The sequence below is a fragment of the Amblyomma mixtum genome, chromosome 5, assembly GCF_055824585.1.
Source record: "Amblyomma mixtum isolate Tamu chromosome 5, ASM5582458v1, whole genome shotgun sequence".
NCBI lineage: Eukaryota > Metazoa > Arthropoda > Arachnida > Ixodida > Ixodidae > Amblyomma > Amblyomma mixtum.
Genome location: NC_143016.1, coordinates 57191521 through 57212171, shown reverse-complemented (window position 1 = coordinate 57212171; position 20651 = coordinate 57191521). Strand labels below are relative to the sequence as shown.

The 20651-nt window shown below is 48.2% G+C and overlaps 1 protein-coding gene, 1 long non-coding RNA gene and 1 other non-coding gene across 5 annotated transcripts in view; 1 reads left to right on the top strand and 2 right to left on the bottom strand.

The window, feature by feature from the left end:
- Positions 1-10212, bottom strand: part of Pka-C3 (Protein kinase, cAMP-dependent, catalytic subunit 3) — a 142784-nt gene extending 132572 nt beyond the window's left edge. For 2 of the 3 annotated variants that reach the window (XM_089544585.1, XM_089544586.1), the window contains exon 1: positions 9088-10211. In XM_089544585.1, the coding sequence (XP_089400711.1) occupies positions 9088-9292 (205 nt within the window). In that variant the 5' untranslated portion in view covers positions 9293-10211. Of the gene's footprint in view, positions 1-9087 lie in introns of all 3 variants that reach the window. The other variant, XM_089544584.1, reaches the window with a different exon arrangement.
- Positions 10213-10760: 548 nt separating this feature from the next.
- LOC149342264 (uncharacterized) lies at positions 10761-11636 on the top strand. The gene is made up of 3 exons (XR_016282860.1): positions 10761-10806; positions 11425-11486; positions 11568-11636. It is a non-coding gene; the product is annotated as an uncharacterized LOC149342264 (long non-coding RNA).
- Positions 11637-19474: 7838 nt separating this feature from the next.
- Positions 19475-19635, bottom strand: LOC149342263 (U1 spliceosomal RNA). Its single transcript, XR_016283345.1, has one exon. It is a non-coding gene; the product is annotated as a U1 spliceosomal RNA (small nuclear RNA).
- Positions 19636-20651: the final 1016 nt, after the last annotated feature.

The following is a 20651-nucleotide window of genomic DNA, read 5'->3' as shown; positions in this document are numbered from 1 at the left end:
CGTCTTGTACCCTTGCGGCTCATAACGGGCATGCATAAGTGCATAGACCGTTATCAGCTGAAGCCTGGAAAGCAGTACTAACTACAGTGCCATGTGAGGTGATTCTTCGTAAAGGAAAGTTTCGTATGGTGTGGTGTAGTGTAGTATGGTATGGTATGGTATGGTATGGTATGGTATGGTATGGTATGGTATGGTATGGTATGGTATGGTATGGTATGGTATGCTATGCTATGCTATGCTATGCTATGCTATGGTATGGTGGATTTAATCTTCCATGCGAAACATGGGCTATGAGGAACGCCGTAGAGGGGGCTCTTTCACGTGCACTGACATCGCACAGTACGCGGGCGTCTTGCATTCTGCCTCCAGCGAAACGTGGTCGCCGCAGCTGGAATTGAACACGCGTCCTGGGGCTGAGGAGCCGAGCACCGCAACCGCTGACCCACTCCGACGGGTTGGAGAGGAAAGCCATTCTGATCGTTACGAGCCCGGCACCCAGCACGAAAATAAATGAAAAAAATAAGACTACAGTCTGGCGCGCGTCCCGTCTACCGTATATTTTAGTCCTTGTTTTGTGGCGGCACTGTCTTCCATCAGCTATTCATCAATTAGATCAAGCAAAAGTCTTTCTAGTAAAAAAGAAAAGAAACATGCAGCTTTCCAAAGTTGGGAAGCGAGTCGCCACATTCACCGCGTGGTAAAACGCAAACGCCCACGCAACGAAGCTCTACACTATTGCTTTGTATCTAGATTTTCATTTCTTTTAACGCACTGACGAGTGGGCGAAAAAGGACCTTAGCAACAAACAAGCTACGCTTCGTAACGGATCGTCGCATGTGATGCGCTTTCAAAACACAAATTATTAATTTACAAGAATCACTAACCACCGACGGCAACAATTAGGAGACGGAGATATTCAAAACCGTCGTCACGATCCACAAGCCTCGAGTGTTTGCCGGCGAAAAATGCCAGACCGGAAAAGAATATCCAGCGGCTCAGAAATTCCATCCGTGAGCAAGGTAGAATATATATATCTATATATATATACACACAACTAACTTAACCTTGACAGTGTTCATCAGCATTACCCACGTTCATAAGCGACGGATGGAGAACCTCCTGAGTTACCGCTGGTGTGACGTGGAACGTCATCGAACAGCGAGGGTGGAAGCTGTGTAAGAACGCTTTTATGCTTCCTAAGGCATCAAGGCTGCCAGAACCGAGGCCCTTATTAAGCATTTATATTCAGATTGAGGAATGGGTATCAGCCGGCTCCAACAGTGACCTTCGAGAACCAGACACAAGAGAGGCGCTATCTGCATCTCCTGGCGGTACAGATAAACACAATAAGATACATCACAGCACCCATTCCGAGCATGTGCCTTCCTTCCTTTAATTATCATTTTCTCTTCCTTTTATCTTATCCAGATTGTCATATATGCTACGCCGAACGACATTTCTCCTCAAACTACACCCGAAAAACGAGAAAAAAAAAACACACACATATTTCGACGGCCTTCGAGCATTTAACGCGGCACGAAGAACAATCCGCAGCCTATACTTCGCCTGGCCCCATTGTTGTTGTTTTATTTCGAAGGTCTCGCTAAGCGGCAAGGTGCGCTCCGCTTTTCTTCTTCCCCGTGCTGCGTGTTCTTCTTATCCGGCCTTCTTGCAGCCCTGCTGCTGTTTACCTTCGAGGGATGGCACACGGAATCGTGACATAGATCACGTCCGCGGCGACAGAGACGAATTGCGTTATTCATACGCGGCCTTAAGTCGGCCTCAACGAAGAGCCATTGGATGGCAGCCGAAACAAAAAAAAATATTCAAAACAATATCAAAAGCGTCGCACAGGTCGCAGTCGCCTACGCAGTGCGGGTGTCGGTATCTCCCTGACTTCGTCTTCTCTACCTTCATTTTTTTTTCTGAAGGTCCTTTTTTTTGTAAAGCAGCGGGCGCGTTCGCTTTCCGCGATCGTCGGTCCATTAGAGGACATATCTAATGTCCTCTATTTATACTCTTTTTTTTTTCACGAACGAGGTTATAGCGGCACCGCAGCTCAGAGTGGTGAAAGGCAAAAGTGGTGATGGGCAAAAGTGGCGAAAGGCAAAAGGAAAAGCTTGAAAGCGGTTTAACCGGTTTAGCGTGTGTCACCGTTGCTTACGAGACTAATGGAAGCATGTTCGTTAGTTTTGAGAGTAAAGCTATGCCTGGCGTGAAAACAGCTGGACAAGCTGACAAAAGTGGCATCTCGAACCGGCAGTGCGGAAGACACGTATAAAACGATTGTCGCACAAAGTTTAGGGCGTGTAGAATCTGAGTTAGCGCCGTGTTTTCATTGCAGAGGATGCTGGCAATGTTCAAAATTCCCTGATATTAAAAAAAAGCAAAGAAACTCTGCAGCATGTACAAGTCAAAGAAAAACAAAGAAAATAAAACGGTTGCAGCGTACGCAACGTTCCAACGGTTGACACACTGCGTCTATCTATAATATATCAAATTCCAATAACACGAACCGAAGCCTATCTTGGCCAGAGGACGCGATTGACTAGAGTGCAGCTGAGAGAACACAAGTGCTCCCCAATCCTAGCTTCATTCTCCGTACTTCATACACCAGTCCTTTCTCCTTCCACGTCAAGTTTCGCACTCACATCTGGCTAACCATTGTCATCAAGCCATGATAATCATCAGCCCCATCACAGTTTTTGAGGAAAAGACGTTCTTGCAGCCAGCCAGGTCTCCTTGGAAGCATTTTTTATTCAATATATTGCCGATGTAAAGCAGCGGCGATAGTGGCTGCACGTATCCCCCTGTATACCGAGTAAAAGCTCCTATGACGATAGTGCACTGGTAAATAGAAACAAGACAGTTCAACAAATGCTTGTCCAGTTGCCTTAAAGCACGCGCTGCTGTGCATTTTGCATATATGAATGACATTACGTTTCTGCGTGTAAACGTCCCAGCTGTTAATTAAGGCTTGTCTATACTGATCACAAGTGCCCGTAAAGGAATACACCTCCAGCGCAGGCATGCGCGTTGCTGGCGTATTTCCTGCGTAGCACATACGGTATGAGCACTGGAATAATGTAAAACCAGCTACCCGCCAATACATCTACAAAATACGTGTTTCCTGTACACTTGTCCGCTTATATTTCCTCAGTGGGCACCCTCCTTGACAAATCATCTTCCTTAAACTCATAATATTTTAGCCTAGAAACGAGGTATGGGCGGCCTTACAAAAGTAATATGCCGATAACTGCTAACACGGAAAGTTTCGTTGCACAACAGCGACATGCTTGAAGCGATTAAGCACTTGCAGCACGTTCGGCTAGGCGCAGTGAAAGCACCCAAACTTTTAATTCCATAGTGTGTGGCGCGTCGCGCAACGAACTTATTCGAATACGTGACAGTGTGCTAAGCGTACCCCATGCAGAGCTCGAAACAGATAGCGAAGAAAAATAATAGGAGCAGTTTCGTGACGTGCGTGTAAAATATATACTCGATAATTCGAAAGCTATGGGCACCGAAAAGATTTTCGAACAATGCGGAGTTGTAAATAAATCGGGTCTTTTTAATACATCTGCTGTTGACAGGAACAAAGCGTGGGTTCGAGTAAACCGAAAGTTCGAATTAAGCGAGTTATATTTAACGACAGTCCGTATTAGCTTTTCTTTTTGGCATTAAGTGGTGGAACGAAGTGAACAGAATGTGGAAATGAGCCGAACAATAAATATTGATATTTTTTCTTTGCCGAGTAAATAATGGCAGTGCCGGAAACCACTGATCCCTTATATAAAAAAAATAAACCAATTATAAAGAAAAAGAAGAAAAAAAGTTCGAAAATGTCGCATTTTCGAAAATGTCGTTTTTTAAATACTGTAGTATTGAAGAAAGACCGATCAATACGCATTTATCATCATTACAAGGTAGACATTGTGTCATGCGACACTAAATGCTCCTCGCAGTCATTCCTGCGCGAACTTGACGCGAATAGAACCACCTTCCCGCAGAAGTTGTTACCACTTATATTTGTGAGCGATTCCGCTAAGCAGCACGTAACATTTTATATTCGTTTGCTATCTAGCATTCATGTCGCCACTATTTTTTTTTCTCTCCGTTTGTGTGTTCCACTACTCACCGTCTGCAATGCCTCTGGATTTGAGGGGTATAATAAATAAGTAAACAAGTACATAAATAAACAAAAAACTCCTTTGTACCCCTGAGAGAAAAATAATCTACGTTTTATCTATTCAACAACTGCATGAAGCGTCAGTGAGACTTTATCTAAAAATGTCCTTCCCTCGTTTCATCCTTGGTAAGTTAATCCCTTCGCTCGAGTTCTCCGAGGTATGCCGTGTCTGGAATTCCTTTCCGCAGATGCCGGTCTCTCAAAACTCAACACGTGGAGAAGTCAATCTGCTCCCTGCGACCTTGTCGAGAGACATTTTCCGCGCGCTCGCTTGGTATTTTCCTTCCTGCCCAGCCTGTTTCCGCGAAAGTGAGCCGGCTAGCTTTCGCAGGCACGTCGCAGCTAGCAGCAGCAGCTGAAGCAAAAATGAAAGAACAAAAAACATACGCAGGTCCGAAGAGCTACACAGTGCTGGAGCACGCAGCGTTCAAAAGCCGTTCTAGCCGCCCCGCGAGCCGCGCATTTTTGTCACGGGCTGTTGGACTCGGCCATTGGCGCCTCCGGCGGCCGAAACGCTCCCTGCGAACTCGACCACCGCGAATAGCAGCTGCCCCGCGACGCGTCGGTTGCGTCCATATATCGGTCGAGCCAAGCGGCGCAACGTGTGGATGCAGAGAACATCTGTCCATATGCAGGTGCTTGCTCGCTGAGAGCGAAAGGGCGCCTCTTTTGCACGCGGCAAATACCACTCTCGGCCTCCCAGAGGACTCTCCAGAATAGAGCAGAGACAAGCTGCACGAAACTGAGAGGTACCAGCGCAAACGCTATTTAATACCTAAAGAACTTTTTTAGCATGCCTCAGTGTGTATGATAGCGCCGTTACCGATGGAGCGATACACGCCGGAAGGAACAGGGTGAAGGCGGTGTGTGCGCTTGACAGCGTTGATAGCTGGAAGGCACAGATTAAAAGATGACAATCCGTACAATTCAAATACTGATAATTTAATTAGTATCGGAACGAATGAAGAGCGCTTATCACATGTTCTTCATTTTGCTCTTTCTACTAGTTAGATAAAAAAAAATAACGGGGCATGCGATAAAGTCGAGAAAACTGGACAACCACGCAACCACGCTCACAGCCGCTGTCGCACCTTCGCCGATTACACCACCCCATGAATCGAGGATCTTGCTTGATTAAGTTAGAACTTTGCTCAAAACGATGGCGGCGGCCTTTTTTCCAATGGCGGTCAGCAGAAAGGCCGGCACACCTTCTGGGAACCATGGCTCCATACAAAACAGAAGCGGGCCGGCGCGGACGCTGCATGCATGTGTTATCCGTCTAGTTGGTCGCGTGCCCTAGGCGTTAGGGGTTCTTCCCTTCCAGCCGTCTCCACCCCCCCCCCCCCCCCCCCCCCTGCACACACAGGAGTGGAGCAGCGATGAAGCAGCGCCAGGGGGTTGCTGCTGCGCACAGTTCTCGTGTATGTAACGATGGCCTACTTGTGTCGTCGTTCGGCGACGGCGGTCCAACCCGTAATTACTCTGCACAGCGTGATGAGCGGCGACCTGCATAGGAGAGATCGCCGCCTCGTGTTTCCTGCGCCGGCCCTCCCACCGCTGTCTGGGTAATCGTCGCGGGCGCGTGCCGTTGCTGGTCGCGTGTGCAGCCGTTGGCAACGCACCCAGCTCATCTGTGTATACATATACACGCTTGCATGAGTTCGTGTGCGAGCAAGACTTGTCCGGCGGAGGCAGCGACGTGTTTATACAATAAACTCCCGGGTTGCGGTGCGCTTCGACGCCAGCCTGCGGCTATAGGCTTGGACAGGCCCGAGCGACCGAGAAAGCGTAACTAGTTAAGTGAGTAATACGTGTAGTTGCGGCACTAATGGTATTGGTCTGTACGAAGCACCGTGCGACTACGAAGGAAGCATGGCAGTATGATCGAACGGCGACTCGATTTTGCCCTGTTCTCGAACTAAACACAAGCGCGTTTTGTATTCGGCGGTTATAGGTCGAGCTCACGCAAAGGCTGTAGCATTTTGCTCCATGACGAATCAGCCACGAGTGCGAAAGGTGATGCAGGATAAAGGACAGGTCAATGGCAGCAAACTTATTATCCAGCAGAGCGATGTGTGTTCTCCTTAGCTCGGTCTTCGGGAGAAAAGCTACGAAAGCAACGGAGATTTCCCGCAATTAAATTACCGATTCAAGTTATGCCCCAGGTATCTTACGACAGCGAGGTATAGTGTCCCAGATGGTGAGAGTTTGAGCTATATACGACTTCCGAAACTATGCACTACTTTCAAAACCTACTGCTCCAGAGTCTTCCCGCAGTATAACCCAGTGAGAAAGTCAAAACCATTAGCCAACAAACACCAAAGTAATATGCATGCATGCCAGCTGGAGCGTGACGTATAGCTGTCCCTGCAAAAACGCACGCACCTCTGCCAAGACCACTCCAGCGCGATCCAGAACGATGAGTTCGCCCAGCGGGCGGGCGCCAAGTTCCCAGATGCACTGCCGAAGGCATGCACTGCCGAGCGTGAGAAACAAGGAAGGTGCTAAGAACGTGGGCCGTAATTGCCACCGACGCTGGGGCGGCAGTGACGCAACCTTCCCACGTTGTGTTACGTGTTCGAGGCGGCAGTAATAACAGGACGACGGATATCGCCACCCACTGGTCGAAAGAGGGAACAACAACGCAACGACGGTAAGCATCCATGCTACTGCCGTAGACCGCATGTTTTTATTTGCGCGTCTATTCCAAGAAAGACTCGACCCATTGCCAGCACTCTTCCACGTTATTTATTGATTTGTTTACTTTTCTTCGTCTCTCTGCCGGCGCGCCATCGGGCGAACAGGCGTCAGCAGTTGCGCCGCTGCTCGAGGGTTAAGCTGTTCTGCGGGGAAGCGCACAAACGTGAGCGCGGACCGCCAACAGACACGTGTGCTTCGTGGTAAAGCTGTCCCCGCCCACGACGCGAGGAGAGAGGAGACACGATCAATCGTCGTCGGGGCCGAGACCGCGTTGTGGGAGGAGAAAAAAAAAACCTACGAAACTAGGAAGCAGGGTAAAAAAAGTTTATGGTCAAGAGAAGTAACGCCAAGGTCAGGGTTTTGTTTACACAGCGAGCTAACGTAGTGCGTATACGATGAGTGGAGGGTTTGTATTTGTGCAAGTGAGCGTCGGCGCCTTTCTGTAAGTGTGTGCGTTTGTTTTCGTCTCCTAAAAGAGAGAACAAACACCGGCTCGAATCAGTAACCAGCAGCTCGGTCTTAGATCGTCGTTATGCGGGCTTGTTCTGAACGAGAGAAGCCGCAAGAGAGTACGATGCTGCCTGTTCATCGCGAAGATGTTTCTGAATAGCTCCGCACGATTCTAGCGTTCCTATTTTTTTCTCTATTTTAACCTGAATTTTTGTAAATGATCTTCGGTAAACAGAAAAAAAAATGGACAGAACGAGTTGTTTTATTCAGCTGTGCAGTTCGGCACCTATTAAGCTGGTACGTGACTTAAGCTGGTACGTGACTTATTTTCGGACCCTTAGCGGCGACGTAGTGCCTGAGTAATTTCCCAAGACTTTGGGAGATCAAACCAACGCACGAAATTTTCTGGTCGCTACGTTGAAGACTGCAGGTCGCTGAAAAGCCGCTGTCAGCATCACTGGTCTGTCCACCCGCGTGAGTTGAAACCAGTACCTTTGCCATCTTCATACTTGGTATTTCCGGCCCAGCGTGTGCTTGGTGATTTGCAACATAAGGACATCTTTTGCAGAATGTCGCTCCCATGCCACGAAAAGGTTGTTAGAAGACAAACCAATTTGAACCGCTGCCCTAAAGGTTCAGTTTTACGCTGAGATAAAATTATGTAACGAATGTGTAAATGTTTTAGATCCATAAGTAGAAATCTGAGTGCACTCTTGCAATAACGGTGCGAGTGTGCACGCTAGAACAATGGCAGATGTGTTTGCGACAAGACAAGATTTGGGGTGAACTGCATGGCAGGTATGAATGGCGCTTACAACGAGGACGTTCGGTCTGCGTTTGACGACAAGCAACAATTACTTTGGAAGTAATTTTACAGCGTAAAACATGGAACGCCATGTGCGTCTCATTTAGAGAATGCAATTTCTTTACAATTTTCTCTACAACAAGCAGTATTGTCGCTCGCCTTAGAAATTTTCATATCTTGAGACGTTTCTGCGCGGTCTCGAACCTCACAGAAAGAAAAAAAAAAAGCTTGTACAGCTGAAAGGCAAAGACACATGCGATATCTATCATTCCGATATGTTATAAATTCTTCCTGCGCCTTTCACTTGGGTACTAAGCATGGCGACGACGATTTGTTGTGTAACAAGCCATTAAGCGATGAAATCATACTTAATGACTAAAGCCTTCAGTGGCGCCCTCGGTCTAGAGCTTTTGCTTAACTTTTTTCCATCACACGCGATTAAAGCAAGATGTCGGCTCATCTAAACGAAAACTTACCGGCGACATGAGCACCACACATCTCCACCTCGGTGAAGATTGCACGCTCTGGATCGACAGGACGACCTCCTAGGTCTCGCAGTAACAGCGCAAAAACATAGTGTAGGCAGTCACGTGCTGAGTGTAGGCAGTATATCAGGCAATGTTTACCTCGAAATGAACTTGTTGTAAGTCAGCGCTCGTGGTGTCTTCTTATTCTATGTGTCCTGTCTATGTTTTTGCGCTGTTACTTCGAGATGGATCACCAACAAGCCCAAGCTGCTGTTCTGACCTCCTAGGGTCGCCCTATACGTTGACCTCCTGGATTGTTGAGTTCCTTCAACAGGCTCCGGCAGTACTGTACACCCGAACTCAACCGTGAGGTAGTATTCATTCCACACAAATGCGTATATCTATAGCTGTGTCGTGAAAGTAAACTGCTGCGAAGAAACAGAGACTGCGACAGCATGCGGCCCGAGGACACTCACCGATTGTCTTGATCATCTCGAAGTCCTCGAGAACGGGCTGCTTGCGGTACGAGGATCCCGTGGCATCGCCCTTGGCCCCGGCGGCGGTGCCGTCGGAGTCGTTGCCCGAGTCCTCCCTAGAAGGGCTGGTGGCGCGAACCTTGCCCTGGGAGACCACCATTCCGCCGGAACCGTTGGACAGGAGCACGCGAGGACTCGACGCCATACAACAAACGACGCGGGAGAACGGGACAAACGCCGAGTCGTCCGCCGCACCGACGAACAACCGACCACGAGTCGCTGTTCGGACTGAGGCTCACTGACTGCACTGTATGGGTGGTCAGTCGACGCAGTCTTTGTCAATCCACGAAAATGTGGCAAAGAACCACCACCCGAGCTAAAGGCGCAAAAGATCGCGCCTTTCTTTTATCGACTATCAAAGCGAAAAGCAGAACGATGCTTCCGCCGTCAAGACTCCTTCACAGCCGTTCAATCACCGCACAGCGGACAAAGCTGTCATGCGACAAGATTCAGCGCGAAGAGATGATGTCGGCAACCTTAGTCATTGGCATCGAACAGCGTTTAAGCACCATTCCCAACGAGAAATAATGGGACACATAAGACGGCACACTCAAAAAAGATCGCTGTTTGGCAACGACGTCTTTTGTCTCGGCACACTGTCAGTCACAAACTGCGTTGCCAGGAAGACGCAAACAGGGGCACCAAATTCACCAACCCGGAGCCGCAGCTACGAGCTGACGAGCAACCCGCACTGGTCTATGCCAGACACTCGTCAGCAGCGCGAGGACCGATGACCGACCGTCGCTCGAGCCGGGTCAATGCATTTCGGAGCCAAGAGGATGACCGGGGAGCTCCACACCACCAAAACCACCACAGAATAATCGTCGTCGGCACAACAAGGGAGGCACTCTTCGGCGACGACGAGCGAAGGCGCGCTATGCCGGTGACTGCAGGAAATGATGCTGGCGTTGAACCAGTTGAACCACGCACGCGGCTCTGTGGCGCGTTTTCGCTGGAGCTAAGCGGCGCGATTCAAGCGAGCCGAGACCTCGCGGCCAACTCCGCGCAGCGACCGATGCGAGCAAGCTGCTCCTCCTCCTCGCCGCTCTCTTCCTCCCGTAGCGTCGTCACCGCTCTTCACAAAGGCCGGACGGCGGCGCTGGCGGCGTCGAAAGAGAGCGGTGCGTCGAGAGAGGAGGGTGAGCGTCTGTTGCCGGCATGAAGCCGGTTTTGTGTTGAGGCTGGTCTTTTTCAAAGATGGCGCTCGCGCGCGCTCTGGAAGTACCGCGGGAAATGAACGCGAACCCGCGGACCGGACCGGTGCGGGCTGACACCCACTTCCCTCCACCTTCCAGATTTCCTTCTCCATCCCACCCTCTCTCTACCTGTCTCCACTTCTTTGCCTGTTTCGTATTTTCTCTACAGGTGCGCTCCTCTTCCGCTCCTCTCTTGCTCCTTCTCCTCCTCTTTTTCGGAGAATAGCGTTAACGTGTATATCGAAGCAGCTTGAGCGCGACAAGTGTGCATCGCTTCGTTGTGCAGCGCTGTTTCCGGTCGCACTTTTCTTGCGCGATTCGTTTTCTGTGCGAGGTTCCAGAGTGTAAACACGCAAGGCAGCGGCTGAGAAAGCCATAGAGATGGGCGAAGCAGCTGTAGTGAGAGTTTGGCTGTACGGGAGGTGCGTTTTCGGTGCCGCATCAGCTCCATGCGGATAAAACGGTTAGTGCTACAGTAGGTTTTATGTGTGGTCCCCTCAGTGTCTCAACTCCGCCGATGCGACACCGCAGTAATTGTGTTGTTTTCAGGCATCAATGACTGCGGCGCTTACCACACAATCCGTGCTTTCGGCGCTTCGTTTTACACCGAACCTGTCGTCACGAAACTTTCGTCTCTGTGAGAAACGGTTTATAGTGTAATAACCAACGTCAACTGGGTTGTAAGTGCAGAATTTATCTACAGTTTTATGAGCAAACATGATTCAATATTAGACACTGGTGTTGAGCGCGTCTTATCTAGTCCGATTTTCCAATGCGGACGTCCGTACTAAACCGCCGCAATTAAAGTTTCAACCGTAAACTTCGACACTGCCGCTTCTCTCCGGAGCAGATGCGGTACGAAAAGAAAAAGAAGCCCGCTTACTCAGTTCGCATTAGATCAGATACATGTAAAATTTGTTTGCGGGATTGTCACAAAAATAACCTCGTCAAAAATTTTCCCCTCACCCGTCTTTTGGGCGCCGTTTGGATAAGATGCGCTCAAACAGAGACACAATAAAAGATATAACCACGATCGCCACGCATGATGAGCCTTCCTTTTCTGCGGCACGCTTTCTCCCAGCGCGGCCATCTGGCTTCCAGAAGGTCGGCTCAAGGTGAACAAAGAGAAAGCCGAGCTAACCGGTTAGTCACGTTTCTTCTTCTTTTCTTCTTTTTTGTTTTCTTCGGGCTAGAACTCATCCGCTCTCCTCCGATGGCTCGCAGAGAGGAGGATGAACGACAGCCGGGTGGCTCACACGCTGCCGTGCCGCGGACACAGAAGCTGCGTCGGACGGGATCGTCGGCGACGTCCCCGTTACGTCCGCCCACGACGACACGGTCCGTGGTCATCGCCGATGCTGCACCGAAGCTGGATGGTGGCGGTGGCCACAGAGATTCTCGAGTCTGCCTACGGGGAAAAGAATCTCCCAAGTCCTTCACAGAAAGCAGGAATGCCGAGATATTTCGCTTCGCTAGCAGTTGACCCGAAATGAGCATTCTTTTGTGAGAGTACGACTTTCGAAATGTAAGCTTTCTTTCATTCTCTGTTACATTGTAGCAAATAGAATAGGAGACAGTGGACAAGAAGCTGCCTCAGCTACGTACGATGATGATGATGATGATGATGATGATGTCCTCGGGCTGAGTACAACAAGAGTGAGCACTTCGTTATCGTTATCAGTACATTTCTACAGCAACACGAACTAGATAGAAAATTATAACTCATTCTATGAGGAAATAACCCATGCTGATCTACAATAACACTTTAATGTAGGTATATGCGCCTTTAAGAAAGCAGACTATGGGCGTTAATATTTTCCATCGATGTGCAGCCTTTATTACCTGGGTCAATATTCAAGTCTGTAAGCTCTGTAAAAATAAAGCTAACCTTAATCATATCCTTTGGGAATGCCCTCTTGCCCCTCCGTAGGGTCTCAAAATAAAACCACTCGACCAATGGGAGGCTTTACCACTCAGGTCTAGTGCAGAGATCCAACTAGAAGCCGTCCGATTGGCCGAAGCCGCTGCCAAAGGTCAAGACCTCTTGGCTACCGTCTAGGCAGTTAGCCTAAAAAAACTCCTCTTTCTGTTGGGCAATACAATTTTTGCAATCCAAAATCCATGATGTCTCGGCTGTACTCCTGTTATTTGCTGCAAGAAATGTTTTCCTAATATACCCACACGCACCTAACATCAAACGTTTACGTCAAACAAATTCATTAAAGAAGAAATAAAATGCAATTGCAATAATTTAAGCTGCGCGTTGTAAGAGGAATTGGGCCGTGTTTATATTTTAAAAGCGAAAAGTATGTCGGATGCCAATTACTGACCAAGCAAAACGCGGAGTTCGCACCACTTGTCGTTCACGCGGTGAACGAGCTGCTTTTAAAGAAAACTGGGACAGGCGGCGGTTCCTTTTCAACTCTGGGTAATTTTCAGGAACTCTGTGGTAGACTCCGTAGTTACTTTGAGAGGTGCACTCTCAATTTCGGTTGCACACGGATATTTTGGTTCCCCATAAGCTCCAGCTAAAAACTTTGTTCCACATATTTTATCTGGCAGAAGACTTCAAATAAATGGAGCAAACTTTTGATGTGTCCATGTTGCCACTTCAGCGGGACATCTGTGGAACACGTTGATATTAGTGAAACAGCCGGCTCCTATTTGTTTTCTCTGAGCGGTAATGCGAAAGCCCGTTCCTCTTAGTCCATGCATGAAGCTTTCCATCTGAAACTAGGTCAGTGCTAAGGAGAGGAAAATGAAGCGAGCGCAGTGAAGAGACTTCACCAAACTCTGGCCAATCCCCCACTGTGGGTATGTGCCATTGCTTCAGAGACAACGACAACAACAACAACAACAACACTAGCTTCTTCTTTCGCTGTTGTGTACGGGATCAGTGGGCCTTTGGCATTAGGGAGGCAATAAGAGGAAGATCGCTTGAATTTCAAGCCTTACCCGGCGCCAGTGAAGGAAGGAGCGTCTACATGGTGACGTTTCTCACACGTATAGTCTTTGTCAAAAGTAACCAGGCTGCACGTTTTCTTTCTCAGTCGTATAATAAAGCTATTATGCCAACCATCAAGCTCTGAATCTCTGTATGGTAAGAAGAACCCCTGCTCTCGCCTTTAAAGAACGAGACGCAAGAGCGATGAAAGTACACAACATTGCACTGTACGATTTCATAGAGCTTACGGTGCATCTTCCTCTTCCCTCAACAAATTGACGGCTGGGATAAGTACTCATCGCAAGAGCGAGATTCAAGTTAGAAACGGAATTTCTTTTTAGTTCACACCGAAGGCTGCTCTTAACTGCATGCTATAAAAACCTGAGAGCGTGTTATTCTTCCTAGCTCTGGATGGGTGTTAAGAGAAAGTGGAGTGTACTTAGCCGAAAAATGACCGATATTCACTAGCAATGATGCGGTTTGCGATGGAAGTGCTTTTTTTATGGTGTTTTTGAGTTCGATCACACATTTCTGCAAGGTTGGCAGGGTTGCACCTGACAGGACAGGCGTGCTCCTGGAACGAAAATGTCTCTCAAGGGCCTCAATCAGAAGGTCCTCGGCAAATGGCAAATGGTTTACAATATAGTAATATAAAAAATAAAAGTTGTACGATTGCCATTTTGCGGAGCATGATTGTTGCTAACCGACAATAGGAAAGTTATGCCATAGTTGTGTTTCTAAGTTTTTGCCGTTCTCAGAATGCAACTCTTCATGGTAGCTTCCTTTTTGGTCATGTGTGTTTACCAAACTTTCACAGTGAAGCAGTCGTAAGGTGTAATATTAGAAATTTATTACAAGTATATTAGTCCTGACAGATATCCCTGTCATTGTCGAGGAAGTTCGATTCCCTTGAATCTGCGCAAATTTTTTTTTGCTTTTGAATGAAAAACAGCTTGATGAATTGTTCTAGTTTTTCTTTTTATTGAGTACGGCAATTCTGATCGAATGTTCACAGGAAGCTTTTGTTGCATTATGTACTGCAAATGCCGCGACTGGGGGAATTCTGGCTTTCTTTTGTAAATCCTTTCTATTGTGAAAGAATGACCATGCCAGCAAACGAAATATATTCTGTCAAGCTGGTGTATTGCATATATGTTCTGAAGTGTATTGTACGCTTTTAAATCTTCTGGTCTGCAATTTGAGTAAAACAAAAAAAAAATACTTGAATCTAAATGTACCTTATGTGTATTTCGGTTGGCTGTTCGCGTTCAACCAAGACAAGTCTGAGCAAAATGAAAATTGACTGTGAGGAAACGAGACGACGCAGTAACTGTCTCACTTCACGGTCGAAACCTCGACCCTTCCGTGAGGGAGGAAGATTGGTTATTCGGATATGAAAGGCGCAGCAAGTGTCACTTCTTGGTGGGCACCACAACCCTGCATGAGGAAAGTGATGAAGGTGGGAGTGAAAGAAGAAAGAGAGAAAAAGCTGCCGTAGCTTAGGGCTCCTGAATAATTTCCACCATAAGGGGATCTTTAATGTGCACCCACATCGCACAGCACACGGCCGCCTTTCGTGCGATGTCCGAAGAGGAAAAGGTCCATCGTGCTGTCAAGAGCAGATGTAAGCATGAAATTTATTGCAGGGCCCGCGTAGCTCGTTTTAGGACGGCGCATAAAGTGAGACATAAAATGGAGCGCTTGTAGATGCGTGCAGTGCGTAATTCTTAATCAAAATGAAAGGGCGGGGCCGAAAGTCTCTTTTAGCGAGAAGAGATACGTACCGTAAACACTCCTCTCACATTAGTGCTAAAGGTAAAAAAAAGAAAAAAACGCCATCGTTTAGTGCTTCGGCCTCCAAAGCGGATCAGTAGTTTTTTGTTTCTTTTTTTTTGGGGGGGGGGGGGGGAAGATGAGATATAAGTTATCTCGAAACATCGGCACTTTAACTTCATATCTTCACAGAAGCCCTTATCCTGACCCTCTAAAATGTATAGCCTTACACTAAAGGGTCCTCACTGGCTCATTCGGGAGATAAAGTCGAATATTATAACCCAAGTTTGAAGGGATATTGCATATTGCCCAATTTACAAGCACTATATAAGTGTTCGAACTCTCCTATATTATTTAGTCTCTCTCTCTCTCTCTCTCTCTCTATATATATATATATATATATATATATATATATATATATATAGGGAATGAACGTCATACATATTAGAGAAGCCAACAGACACAGAAACCAAGAAACACGGGATTTTTAAGCATGAAATGCTTTTAGCTCCCGTTGTCGGCAGTGTGGTGACATCACGCCGAGACCGAGAGCCAACATCCGGGCACTGAATTCCACTCATCCGGGCACTGAAACGAGAGCATCCGGGCACCGTACGAGATTCAACGAGACTCTCTAAGCCCTCCTACAGGACCGACATACAAGCGCCGGTAGCTTCGCGCCGAACGGGTGGTGGCGTTCCTCCCTTCCAGTACGGTGCGGTTCGGGTGTCCACCGAGATGACAGAGAATTACTGCCTAATTTCCTTTCCTCAAAAAGCGTCGCGTTGAAAGGGCAAGGCATCTCGCCGAACGGGTGGTGGCGTTCCGTGGACTGCCTGGCAGCGCTAGAACACGCTGTCGCGTTCCACTCCTAAAGGCGAAGCTTAAGCGTCATTAATTAGCAGTTAATTAGTATTCAGTCATTAATCAGTAATTAGTCACTAATTATTAATTTTTCATTACTTCATCATTAATGTTTGACGTAATCCAGTGGTGACGTCACCAGTGTCACATAGGCAAAGTGGTACAAATAACCGAGGAATGAAAACAACGATTACAAAGATGAAAGGCAAACAGAAACCGGATACAGCTGACGAGGCAGGGCCCACCACTCACCAGACCACCACAGACACTCACAGGAAACGATTGCGTCCACATGGACTAGTGCACAGTATGTGTGGTGTGGTGTGTTGAACACTAGACCCATTTCAAGATTTTGACTAGTACCATCTACAACCAATGTGTTATGCCCGTAAACATTTCATGCTTACTCTACTATCTGTTACGGGAGAGGCAGAGATTTTTAAATATTTATTTCTTTTGTGCAGATGATCAATGAAGAATATTACAGAATATGTTATCGCTAAAAGATAATTGATTAGAAAAGCAGAAGAAATAACAACCACATGCCGCCGGTGGGAACTGAACCCACGACCTCCAAATTACGCATCCGGTTACGTTTACGGCGGTTACGTGTACGGTTACAGCGAGTTACGGCGCCATTCGACTGGGTTTGTTTTTAAAACAACTATGGTACAGTGCACACCACACGACGGACCAGATGCTGCAGAAAAGGGAAGCGAAAGGTGGGAGCGCGACTAGGGCAGTGCGTGCGGTTCCGACTGTGTGTTCGCCTTCCTTGTGTTTTCGCTGGTGTTTTTATGTGTTTGTACCTGCGAGCCTTAACTGCTAACGGAAATGCGTGGCATATTCAACACCGTGAGCCCCAGCGTGCAATGGGCCCGTTTACTTTGAGCGAAATTCTTCTGATTGCGTCTGACAAGCGCATTTCCTATTGGGTACTAAACAGATCCCCAGAAAAGAGGCGATTGGGTGTAGATCGGAAAATCGGAAAATCGGCTGTGGAGAGGAGAAGAGCAGTGTGTATAGTGTCCCGATGAAGTTGTCGTCTACCCCGCAATGTGTCGTCGGGTCACCAAACCACCAGGAAACTTATAGGTCGACACCTATTGAAAAATTCACAATGAACTCTCGCCATCTATAAGTTTTGCACTGATTCACATAGCTCATATTATGTTTCTCAGTTTTGAGGTTCTTAGTAGCACAAGCTTATCTTCTGGCTCCCCACTGTTAATCATTGGCTTAATAGGCTTGTCGTAGAGATTAGCAATCATATATATTGTCATTACGCGCTGCTGCTGTTCGATGTCAGATAATTCAGTTGGCTGAAACAGTGGATTTGACAACACTAATTTAATCGAGGTATTACGGACCACAGGGAAGCTTCTCTTTATGGACATATTTGTTGTAATTGATTTGAACCTTGTGTAACAAGGCATTCAGCCTTGTTACACAAGGTTCAAATCAATCATCGGTGACCAGAACGTCGCAAATACAATGTCAGGACGTTGGGCTTCAAGAATGGTTGCGTGTGTCCGTAGAGCAGCGGTAACTGGCTGCTTTTTTTATTATTTCTAGGCCTCCTTGCAGGCTAAACATCTGCAAGGGGGCACTAACTTTAACTCCGCTTCATACAGTAATTTTCAAACTATAGCGGAAACCGGCGATCCCGATGCGATTATTTGGAACCCTATTCCCCATCAGACTTTTTTTTCTCTTTAACCGGGGCGTTGTTCCATATATGCTACTGATTTCGGTATCTTCATCGTGAGTCCATTGATTTATCCGGAACTTTAATGAGTTGCACGTAAGTTACAATTACTAGATGGAACAATGTGCACAACAACAGCGATTAGGCTTACGTATTACATGTTTTTTTTTTCTGAAGAAGAAATAGACGCAGTAACTAACTTCTCGGTGGCCATCTGAAATCATTAGTAACCCGGAAATAAAAGGCGGGATAACTGCCTCAGTTCTCGGTGGAACCCTCCACCACCCGATGAGGGGAGGGAGGAAGGTGGGAGTGAAAAAAAATGGCTGAGGCTTAACTTGGTTAAGCCTGGAGAATGCGAAGCATCATCGTGTCGCGTAATTTGGAGGCGCACAACCACAGCGACGGCGCGAGGTGGGCCCCCGTTTCTCCACTGTCGTGACGTCATCGTGTCACGTGGTGTGACGTCATGTATCACGTGATTTGGAGGCGCACAACCACAGCGACGGCGCGAGGTGGGCCCCGTTTCTCCACTGCCGTGACGTCATCGTGTCACGTGGTGTGACGTCATGTATCACGTGATTTGGAGGCGCATAACCACGGTGAAGGGCTGAAGTGGTAGCTAAAGTAGTATGCTTCGCATAAAATGGCTGAGGCTTAACTTGGTTAAGCCTGGAGAATGCGAAGCATCATCGTGTCGCGTAATTTGGAGGCGCACAACCACAGCGACGGCGCGAGGTGGGCCCCCGTTTCTCCACTGTCGTGACGTCATCGTGTCACGTGGTGTGACGTCATGTATCACGTGATTTGGAGGCGCACAACCACAGCGACAGCGCGAGGTGGGCCCCCGTTTCTGCACTGTCGTGACGTCATGTATCACGTGATTTGGAGGCGCACAACCACAACGACGGCGCGAGCTGGGCCCCCGTTTCTCCACTGTCGTGACGTCATCGTGTCACGTGGTGTGACGTCATGTATCACGTGATTTGGAGGCGCATAACCACGGTGAAGGGCTGAAGTGGTAGCTAAAGTAGTATGCTTCGCATAAAATGGCTGAGGCTTAACTTGGTTAAGCCTGGAGAATGCGAAGCATCATCGTGTCGCGTAATTTGGAGGCGCACAACCACAGCGACGGCGCGAGGTGGGCCCCCGTTTCTCCACTGTCGTGACGTCATCGTGTCACGTGGTGTGACGTCATGTATCACGTGATTTGGAGGCGCACAACCACAGCGACGGCGCGAGGTGGGCCCCCGTTTCTCTACTGTCGTGACGTCATCGTGTCACGTGGCGTGACGTCATGTATCACGTGATTTGGAGGCGCACAACCACAGCGACGGCGCGAGGTGGGCCCCCGTTTCTCTACTGTCGTGACGTCATGTATCACGTGATTTGAAGGCGCATAACCACGGTGAAGGGCTGAAGTGGTAGCTAAAATAGTATGCTTCGCATAAAAGTGAGATAGAAAGGGGCGACATAGTGAAGTGTTTCGGAATAGTTTTGACAACCTGGGGATCTTCAACGTGCGCTGGCATTGCACAGCACACAGGAAAAGAGAGAGAGAAGAAACTACCGGGAGCGCTTTAGTGTGCTTACTCAACTCTGGTCACCAACGCGAAGCCGCACACCATTCGCAGAGGGCGTTACATAACGGGTGGAGCACGCAGAAATGAAAAACAATTGAAGAGAAGATTCGTCATTACTGTGACCGATGCTGTACTGCTCTCCCCAACACTGAGCAAAATAATAATGCATATATCTTTCCGCGTGAAAAGGACGAGCGTGCCGTACAAAAAAAAATCGTGCACAGCATGTTTAGGATCTAATTTTTGCTTTGAAACAAGGTAGGGGCTGGCGCGTACGCCGAGCCCCACTACCAAAAATTGAATGCTCCAGCCTCCCCAGTTTGGGGAAGTGGCGTGCGTCAGCCCACCGCGGTGCAATGGTGGGCCTCGACACGGAGCCCGACCGTCGTGACCATCGGAGACTCAGCACCAGGTAAGTATGCTGCTACACGCTTCTTTAAGACAGGCAGTGCAAGAGATCCTCTCATGCTGCGCAGGTGACGACCGGTTTGCTGTGAAATGTTGAAGCTGTAATAAAATGTCTAGCCTGTTTCAGTCATGAGTAATTCATAAATGAATACCCTAAGCGTGTACCTGTAAGTTGCACCAGAAAGCAAAGGTAGTTGGAGGCTCATAACTGATTATTTTTTTACATAGACAAATGCCACACTCGGTCTGTCCCGCCTCCGAAACTAGCGCGAGAGATGCGCGCCAAAACTCCGAGAAGGAAGAAAATTGCAGCATTGCGTAAAAGCGCCAATGACACGGCAGACAAATTTAATAAAAATGCTGATATTAAAAGAAATCGCAAATTTTGCAGTTTAACTTCCTGAGTACTGCGAATTACCATAAATTGGTTTTCGTCGCTGCGAGCGGACGCACTGCACATGCGCTCCTACTTCAAACTCAACCGAGGCCATACGTTTTGTCCTGACGCTCTTGATTTCACCATCATCGCATCCGGGGAGGTCAGCTGCCCATGCATATTGAAGCCAGCCGCTTGTCGCTAGCCCGCCAGGTTCAAATTTTCGCCCTTTTCTCTGTCTCCAGAACGCAAGTTTTGGCGGTGGAGTGGGCTGACAAAGTCGTCGAGGGCTATGTACTCTCGACCACTTAACGCGACCTCTTGCCAAGCTCTTCCCGGCGAATAAAATGTTTTACAATCAATCAACAATCAATCCCGTGTCGACACCGGAGGTAGGCCTACTTTGGCTTAGCGTCAGCGGCGCCTCCAGCCCATTCAGCCATGGAGTATCAAGTTGAGGGGACAGATATCGAGCCCGCCGCGGTCCAAACTGGAGAATGGGAGACCGCCATGCTTCTCCCCGTGCACCATGCCCGGCAACTGCTACGGAACCCAACTGCAGTGAAGGCCGCCGAGTACCGCCGGGGAATCCCGAGCTGAGCAGCGCGAACTGCACCTGCGGTGCGGACCTCTCACGCCGCCGTTTGGACGT